Source organism: Halichoerus grypus, chromosome 2 (assembly GCF_964656455.1).
Source record: "Halichoerus grypus chromosome 2, mHalGry1.hap1.1, whole genome shotgun sequence".
In the NCBI taxonomy this organism is placed as follows: domain Eukaryota; kingdom Metazoa; phylum Chordata; class Mammalia; order Carnivora; family Phocidae; genus Halichoerus; species Halichoerus grypus.
Genome location: NC_135713.1, coordinates 25,258,309 through 25,268,055, shown reverse-complemented (window position 1 = coordinate 25,268,055; position 9,747 = coordinate 25,258,309). Strand labels below are relative to the sequence as shown.

Below are 9,747 nucleotides of genomic sequence, written 5' to 3'. Positions count from 1 at the left end.
AGACTGTTCAGAACACTTCCTGTATGTCTGCTTTCTAAGTGTATACTTTTACTTTTGTCTTTTATTGATTGGTTTAGATTTTGAGTCTCTCAAATGTACTTTGCAGTGAAAGCATAATTTATATTTTCCTTAGGGGTAATAGAAGTTCATTTGTGCATTAAGTGGAAAATTTAGATAATATACGTTGTTTGTAAAGAAAGAACAAGTCTTCTTTACTTGGGATATTGACCTGCTCTAACTGTAGGGGGGTTTTTTTTGTTGTTTTTTTGTTTTGTTTTGTTACAGATTTTATCTATTCACTTGAGAGAGAGAGAGAGAACACAGAGGGAGAGTGAAAGGGATAAGCAGACTCCCTGCTGAGCAGAGAGCCCGATGCGATGTGGGGCTTAGTCCTAGGACCCTGAGATCATGCCCTGAGCCAAAGGCAGATGCTTAACCTACTGAGCCATCCAGGCACCTCTAACTGTAGGTTTAAAGAACAAACATGTGAGCCCTAAATATGTAAAGAATTTTAAGGACTGAAGTGCCTGGGTGGCTCAGTTAGTTGGGTGTCTGCCTTTGGCTCGGGTCATGATCCCTGGTTCCTGGGATCAAGCCCCAAGTTGGGCTCCCTGCTCAGCAGGGAGTCTGCTTCTCCCTCTTCCCACTCGTGCATGCTCTCTCTCAAATAAATAAATAAAATATTTGGGGTAAAAAAAGAATTTTAAGGACTGTCATTTTAATAGGAAAGACCAGCAATAATTAAAACTAAAAACCAAAAACCCTACTAATCTATTTTACATTTTTCTTCATTAAACATAAATTACAATATCTTTTTAAAATGTAAGTTATATATTGCCTCATGAGTTTTGTTTTCATTACTTGTTTTATTTCATTTTGATTGTTTTTATATGTGATTCATACTCTGATTTTGTGATCTGTTCTATGTAACATTTTTGGTCTTTAAAAATTTTTAATGACCACTTCATGAGTAATTTGTCATTCTGGTGTTTGAAAATGAGTGATTCCTTTGGTCTCTAAGCTGTTAAACACTTTTTTTTATGTTTTTACTTTTAGGCTATGGAGTTACTAGTAGAGAAAGCAATCAGTAGTGCTTCTAGTCCTCAGAGCCCTGGAGATGCACTGAGAAGAGTTTTTGAGTGCATTTCTTCAGGGATTATTCTTAAAGGTAGGTTTTGCTTTGTTCTTAATGTTTGTCTGTTTGATAATTAAATAAGAACTCTTTCTTTTACAAATGGATAATGCTAATGCCTTTTTCTCCATATATTGATTGCTTATAGGTAGTCCTGGACTTCTGGATCCTTGTGAGAAGGATCCATTTGATACCTTGGCAACGATGACTGACCAACAGCGTGAAGACATCACATCCAGTGCACAGGTACCAGTGTGTTCCTAATCCCAAAGCTTTGTTGTTGGGTCACTGCCCTTCAAGTTTGGTTTTTTATAGTTGTCCTTTAAAAGAAGTCACTGCATAGTATTTATTTCTGTTCTTCCTAAGTAAGTAAGCCCTTGGAGGGGATATAATTTAAACTAGATTTCACTAATATAATCTTAAATTATATTACTTTAACTATAATGTGTGTGTCTTAAGTAAGTGTATTATATAAAAATACAGCTGTATTTTCAGTGCCTTCTTAAATCTGGGTATTAAGTTACATATCATGATGTATGGGAACTGTTTATGTACTCTGGTTATAAGAAGTGATATGCTGGGGCGCCTGGGTGGCTCAGTCGTTAAGCGTCTGCCTTCGGCTCAGGTCATGATCCCAGAGTCCTGGGATTGAGTCCCACATCGGGCTCCCTGCTCAGCGGGAAGCCTGCTTCTCCCTCTCCCGCTCCCCCTGCTTATGTTCCCTCTCTCGCTATGTCTCTTGTCAAATAAATAAAATCTTAAAAAAAAAAAAAAAAAAAGTGATATGCTGTGTGATTTATGGTAATTATTGTTATAATTCAGTCTCTCCTGCCACTGGAAAGGCTGTCTAAAGTAGGTAATTAAAAGTGTGGGTTCAGGGCACCTGGGTGGCTCAGTCATTTAAGTGTCGGACTAGTGATTTCAGCACAGGTCATGACCTCATGGGCTGTGGGATCCAGCCCTGTGTCAGGCTCCGCACCCCGCGGGGAGTCTGCTTGAGTTTCTCTCCCTCTGTGTCCCCCCTCCCCCCGTGAGAGCTTGCGCGTGCGTTCTCCCTTTCAAATAAATAAAATCTTTTAGGGGGAAAAAAGTGGGCTTTAGAGTCAAGACTCCCTGGATTTGAATACCAGCTGTGCTATCTCATCTATAAAACAAGGATAAAAGTAGTATCCTGTTTCAAGCAGGATTATTGGGAGGATTAAATGAGTTAATGTGTTTAACTGTATTAACAGTATCTGGTATATGGAAGGATTTTAATAAATGTTAGCTATTATCATAATCAGTTAATAATTTTATTGGAAAAAGATTTATGGAAAGATAAGATATGTGAACCTAATGAATGAATGAAGAAAAAAAAAAACAGTCTAAAACTACTATAGCTCTTTTTTTATTCCAAAAATGTACTAAGGGGAGAAAAGGCAACTAGCAATGAACAGTAATAATTCACTCTAAGACATTAAGTTATTGGACTTAAGTTCTTGATTTGTTATCTCTTCTGGCAACAATAATTTGGAATTTGGAAGATGTCAAGATTAAAGTAAATTGTTATGTCATAAGTATATTAAGGGATAACTTATGTGATTACTAATTAATGTGTATTAGACATGTTTTGTTTGTATTTCTTTGGGTTTATTTTTGGGGGATGAAGATAGTTATCCTAAGTCGCTTTCTTCCTTGGTGCTTAAAGGAGGAATTATTTATAAATTCTAAGGGAAAGGAGATTTAGGGTTAGGAGCAGGGCATTCAAAAACTAATAGAATTCACATTTGAAAGGCTTTTTTTTTTTTAATATCACTTTGAAGAAAGTGGTCTGGCTTTAGGTGGTAGTGACAAATGTCCTTGTTAAAAGTGAAGGAGTTAATAAAAAATTTTTTTAAAAAAGTGAAGGAGTTAATAAAAAACTTTTTTAAAAAAGTGAAGGAGTTATGGGACGCCTGGATGGCTCAGCTGGTTAAGCGGCTGCCTTCGGCTCAGGTCATGATCCCAAGGTCCTGGGATCGAGTCCCACATCCAGCTCCTTGCTCAACGGGGAGCCTGCTTCTCCCTCTGCCTGCGGTTCCCCTGCTTGTGCTCTCCTTTCTCTCTCCCTCTCTGATGAATAAATAAATAAAATCTTAAAAAAAAAAAAGTGAAGGAGTTAACTGCATTATTCCATTTATGTAATATTCATGAAATAACAGAGATGGAGAACAGTAGTGGTTCCTAGGAGTTAGGGATGGGGTAGGGATTGTTAATGGTGGCTATACAGGGAGTCTTGTGATGGTACAGTTTAATGTCTTGATTGTGATGTGGCTATGCAAGGCTACACGTACGACAAAATTGCATTAAAGCTAAAGACACACAGGAGTGCATATATAACTGGTAAAATCTGAATAAGCTCTATGAATTGTACCCATGTTGATCTGTTTATTTCTTGGTGACCTGTAGCACCCATGTTAGTAATTTTCTTCCTTCCTTTGTCTCTATCTAGATCTATTCTTCTTTTTTTCCCCCATAATGGTTATCTTTATTTTCGTGTATTTCTGTAGTCTTATCTTTAGTGATCTTTTCAAGTTGCTTCTGCCAGATACAGCCTTGGTCATTTATTCAGATCCCTTCCCATAGATGTTAACCCTCCCTCCTCAAAGGAATTGTAAAGTAAACCTCAAGTCTTCTTCGATGTTATTTTAAAATTCCAAGATGTCTTTGAGAATTATTCCAGTATCAATCCTCAAATTTTGTTTGCTGCTAAATAATTGCTAATTATGTGACAGAATTCTCTCTTGTTAAATGTTAGAAATACATACAAGCCACATGCAGAACAAGAGGTTATAGGATGCTCACTCTAGCCTCAGATGCTCAGTTTTACTTACTGGAGTATTCCTTCATTTAGAAACTCCTAGTATTCAAATAGCCTGATGATTAGCAGCAATATCCCTGTGGTAGAAATGTATTAGTATTCATTATTGTATACCAGATATCTTTGGATATTTTCCATGAATACAGAAGAAAAAATTATTCTGTTTATCTTTTCTGAATCTCTCAATAAAGAATAAGTATTCTATTATGATAAATATTCCTAGTTCTCACTTCAGAGAGTTAACAGCCTTATAGCTTAAGTGAAGTAGAGAAGCACCCAGTACTGGTGAAAATCCGGAATTACAGACTAAATAGAATGCTATATCAAGTCCTTAACACAGATGATTTGGAGACTTTGAGGATTTCAAAAGCCAATATATGAGGCAGAGTTCTAAGGAATTGGAATCGTATCATCAAGGAAATTTCTAGAATAGTAAATTCTTACAGAGATAATTGTAACAAACAACTAGATCTCAGCTGAAGAAAATAATTAGGCATTAAAAAATAGTCTCGGGGCACCCAGGTGCCTCGGTTGCTTAAGTGTCCACTCTTGATTTCCTCTCAGGTCCTGATCTCAGGGTCGTGAGATCGAGCCCCATGTTGGGCTCCACAGTGGGCATGGAGCCTGCTTAAGATTAGCTCTCTTCCTCACCACCACCACCCCCCGCCCCCCGGCGCGCACACACGCTCTCAAAAAAAAAAAAAATAGGGGCACCTGAGTGGCTCAGTCGGTTAAGCCTCTGCCTTCAGCTCAGATCATGATCCCCAGGCCCTAGGATTGAGCCCTGCATCAGGCTCCCTGTTTTTCCATCTCCACCCCCCGTGTGCTCTATTTCTCTCTCTCAAATAAGTAAAATCTTTTTTTAAAAAAAAGTCTCAACAGCAGCCACTTTAAGAGAAAGAAGCCAGACACAGAAAGCCATATGTTATATGAAATGTCCACAGTGTGTAAATCTTGTAGAGATAGAAAAGTAGATTAGTGGTTATCATGACCTAAGGGTGGAGGGGTTGAGGAATGACCAACATTGGGTCATGGGGGTTGTGGGGGTGGAGGTGTGTGAAAATGTTCCGAAATTAGAGAGTGGTTATGATGGAACAACTTTAACTTTGTAAGTATACCAAAAAACACTGAATTGTACACTTTAAAAGGGTGACTCTTAGGATATGTTAATCTCAAAAAATAATCCTAAACATTTACATTGAAGGTTATAACCATATAGTGAAATTTGCCATATAATCAAATGACTACATCTCCTTGAATGAATTTAAGAGGTATATAGTCCCAGAAATACAAGGAATAGATTATGTCTTATGAAATCTTGTGACAGTGATGCCTAACACATTTCTGCGCATACATAACCATGTAGTGGAAATTTTGATTTTGGTTCATGAAGTAACAAGTTGAAGAAATGTGACCCTTTTTTGTAAACCTGGGGAAGTGTGTGTGCGTGTGTGTATGTGTGCAGCCTATACACATGGGCATCACAGAAAAAATGGGAAAATACATGAGTAGAAACCAAGGAGGGATTTACTCAATGAGATTTACATTCCTTTTGTTACGTATTGTTTCAATTTCAAGATTTTTTTTTAAATGAACATGATACTGAATTTTTTTTAAAGGTCTATTTCTTAACTTCTTTTTTGAGAGAGAGAATGCAAGTGCGTATGAGCTGGGCGGGGAGGGGTAGAGGGAAAAGGGGAGAGAGAATCTTAAGCAGGCTCCATGCGCAGCACGGAGCCTGACTTGGGACTTGATGTCATGACCCTGAGATCATGACCTGAGCCGAAACCAAGAGTCAGACCCATAACTGACTGAGCCACCCAGGTGCCTCTTAATTTATGTTTTAAAAAGCAAAACAGCATGCGTACAGAAAAGCCTGAAAATATAAACACTAGAACATATGGAGTATTTTGGTTGTGAAACTTAATATTATTCAAGCTGTTTATTTAATTAAATATGCTTTTTTATATTGATATATGGAGATATAAGCCTAGTTAATAATTAATATTTTGGTTCTTAAAATTAACTTTGAATTCCGGCTCTTTTTGTTGCAGTTTGCATTGAGACTCCTTGCATTCCGCCAGATACACAAAGTTCTAGGCATGGATCCATTACCCCAAATGAGCCAGCGTTTTAACATCCACAACAACAGGAAACGAAGAAGGGATAGCGATGGAGTTGATGGATTTGAAGCTGAGGGGAAAAAAGACAAAAAAGATTATGATAACTTTTAAAAAGTTCCTGTAAATCTGCAGTGTTAAAAACAACAGGTGCCCATTTGTTGGTTGTTTTTCATTCATAATAATGTCTACTTTGAAAAATTTATCAAGAATTTAAAGAATTTCATGGAAGAACCAAGTTTTTCTGTGACATTAATATCTTAATGTACAGTGTTAGGTATTATATGAATGGAAAGACACCCAAAAAAAAAAAAAAATTGTGCTCCAACTAGGGGAAAAACAATGCTTCAGATGTTTTCCCCATTATTTTGGTTTTATTTACTGGTTGCCCTAGCTCCCCCTATTTTTGTGTCTTTTATTAACTAGTCTTATTAAATCTTTACTGTATTTAATGCAGTATTTGTGCTTCAGTTGCTATGTGTATTTTGATATTTTTATTTAGGAGTTTTGTTTGCTCTTTGACACTAGTCGTTACTTTGTGTTAATAGATGATACCTTTACCCCTTCTTAATATTTTACAGCAGTACGTTTTTTTGTAACGTGAAACTGCAGAATTTTTTCCTTTTGTTTTGTTATTCTGTATGTGATGGATTACAACACAAAAAGTTATCCTGCCATTTAAGTGCTCAGAACTGAATGTTTCTGCAGATCTTGTGGCATTTGTCTCTAGTGTGATATATAAAGGTGTAATTAAGACAGATTTCTGTTAATCTAATCAAGTTTGCTGTTAGTTGTGCATTAGCAGTATAAAAGCTAATATATACTATATGGTCTTGCAACAGTTTTAAAGCCTCTGCATAATTGATAATAAAAATGCATGACATTTTTGTTTTTAATAGACTTTTAAAATTATAATTTTAGGTTTGACACGTAGACCTTTGTACAGTTGACTTTTTGACATAGCAAGGCCAAAAAATAACTTTCTGAATATTTTTTTCTTCTGCATAAGTGGAAAGGGCATTTTTCATATATAAGTGGGCTAACCAATATTTTCAAAAGAACTTTATCATTGTGCAACTAACAACAGTAACTAGCCCTTAATTATGATGACAGTTCCTTATTGGTGTGTGTGAGATTATTCTAGCAAACTGTTACAGTATAACACAGTTGAATGATTCCTCCCCCTGCCCTCATACCCCATCACCCAGATAATTTACAGTTCTCTTAACAGTGAGGTTGATAAAGTATTACTGATAAAAAATTAAGGTTATCTAAGGAAAAAAAACCAGAAAATTATTTGGTGTGGCCATCTTACATGCTTATGTGTCCTACAAAAAGCTAAATATTCTAGCAGTGGTGTAATGAGAAGTTACATCTTACTGTTGATGTATGTATGCTCTGGTACACAGATGTCATTTTGTTGTCACAGCACTACAGTGAAATACACAAATAAAAACTTAAATTCACATAATGACTTAAATGTATTATATGTTAGAGATGACTCATAAACTACTTTTGCTTTGAAATGACTTATGCTTCAGTAAAACCACATTCAAGTTTTATTGGGTACATATATCTTGTTATTCCTGACAAGTACTTGTTGCCTGAGCACATAATTTCCAGAAAAATTTATAATTCAATAGTATATTGGCTCAGTGTCTTTCTGGAATTTGAATCTTTCCCTGGACCTCCACTTAGAAGACCAGGAAACTGTAGGAGACAACCACTGGAGAACTAGAAAAGGAGACTTGGGCTTTTCTCCAAAGGTTGTCACATACTATCTATGTAACACGGACAAGCCTTTTTCACCCCTACCCCCCGTTGTTTGTTTTTTAAATGTTTCTGGGTCTCATTTTACTCTTTTGAATAGTGAGTTTTACCCAGTAAAATTTTTGAATTTTGTTCCTCACTGTTCTCTTAGAGAAGGCAAGAACTTAACATCACACACCAATGACATGCTAGGTCATTTCATGTTCTCCCATCTTAAACAATAAGTGACACTGCTATATTTCTTATTTTTCAGATGAGAAAATTGAAGCCCAGAGTGGCTAACTAACAAGATCACAAATCAACTTATATGACAGGATTGAAATTGAGTCAGGTTTCAAAATTCATGCTCAGCACTTTTCCAGGCTGCTCCCTTCATCTTATAATTATGTTCTAAACATGTTTTCAGTCTGTTTCAAAATTTTGCATTTGTTTTGGGTGTCTTCATCCAGATAAACAGTTGGTGCCATTTAAATTTTTTATGAAAATAATTGTTTCAGTACTAATTTTTTGCATGACTTAATTATTTTCATTGTTGTGGATAGACCCACGTTAACCATCTTGAATGAAATAACTTGGGGTGCCTGGGTGGCTCAGTCAGTTAAGCGTCTGCCTTTGGCTCAGGTCATGATCCCGGGGTCCTGGGATCGAGTCCCGCATCAGGCTCCCTGCTCCGAGGGGAGCCTGCCTCTCTCTCTCTCTCTCTTTCTGTCTCTCTGTGTCTCATGAATAAAATCTTAAAAAAAAAAAAAAAAAGAACTTGGATTCATTAGTATCTTCTGCTTTGACATCTTTTTAAAAGATTATTTGAGAGAGAGAGCAAGCAGGGGGAAGGGGCTGAGGGAGAGGGAGAGAGAATCTCCAGCAGACGGCACTCAGTGTGGAGCCTGACTTAGGGCTCCATCCCACGATCCTGAGATCACAGCCTGAGCCAAACCAAAAGTCAGACGCTTAACCGACTGCGCCACCAAGGAGCCCCTGCTTTGACAATTTTTAAAGAAAACTATAAACTCTAGTTAAAAGAAGTATTGGGGAGAGGGTGCCTGGGTGGCTCAGTTAAGCCTCTGCCTTTGGCTCAGGTCTTGATCCCAGGGTCCTGGGATTGAGCCCTGGGTCGGGCTCCCTGCTCAGCGGAGAGTCTGCTTCTCCCTCTGCCCTTCTCGCTGCTTGTGTGCTCGCATGCTCGTGAGCTCTCCCTCCCTCCCTCTCTCAAAAATAAAACCTTTTTATTTTTTATTTTTTTTAAAGATTTTATTTATTTGACAGAGAGAGACACAGCGACAGAGGGAACACAAGCGGGGGGAGTGGGGGAGGGAGAAGCAGGCTTCCCGCGGAGCAGGGAGCCCGATGCGGGGCCCAATCCCAGGACCCCGGGATCATGACCCGAGCCGAAGGCAGACACTTAACGACCGAGCCACCCAGGTGCCCCAAAAATAAAACCTCTAAAAAAAAAAAGTACTGGGCATCGTCCTGCTAATACATTCTTGAACCAGTTGTTTTGGCAACTAATTATCAGTTATTCTCTGCATCTCAGGCTGACTTTTCCTGTTCTTATGTTAGAATAATTTAATGATAACCCCCAAATAAATTGATTCCTCTTACCCACCTCCAATTACACAGTGCTCTCCAAATTGGAATTTTCTTTTTCTTCACCACTATTTTTTCTTCTGTTTCTTCGGACAAGTTAGAATTAAAAATGCAGAATTGCATGAACAGCACAGCAAAAGATCCCTGGTTTTTTAAAGTCAGGAGTATTTTAAATAATTTTTCCCTTAAAAAATTTTTTTGTCTTGCATGGTCATGCTATTATGTTGTCAATGTATGAATTGAATTGAAGTTATAAATAGTTGCTTTAATGGATCCACTACTTTTTATACTGAATTTGACAG

General features: G+C 37.5%; 1 protein-coding gene across 2 annotated transcripts in view; it reads left to right on the top strand.

The window, feature by feature from the left end:
• ZFR (zinc finger RNA binding protein) overlaps positions 1 to 7,562 on the top strand; it is an 81,094-nt gene extending 73,532 nt beyond the window's left edge. For both annotated transcript variants that reach the window (XM_078066611.1, XM_078066612.1), the window contains 3 exons: positions 1,057 to 1,172; positions 1,285 to 1,378; positions 6,026 to 7,562. In XM_078066611.1, the coding sequence (XP_077922737.1) occupies positions 1,057 to 1,172; positions 1,285 to 1,378; positions 6,026 to 6,205 (390 nt within the window). In that variant the 3' untranslated portion in view covers positions 6,206 to 7,562. The remainder of the gene's footprint in view (positions 1 to 1,056; positions 1,173 to 1,284; positions 1,379 to 6,025) is intronic.
• Positions 7,563 to 9,747: the final 2,185 nt, after the last annotated feature.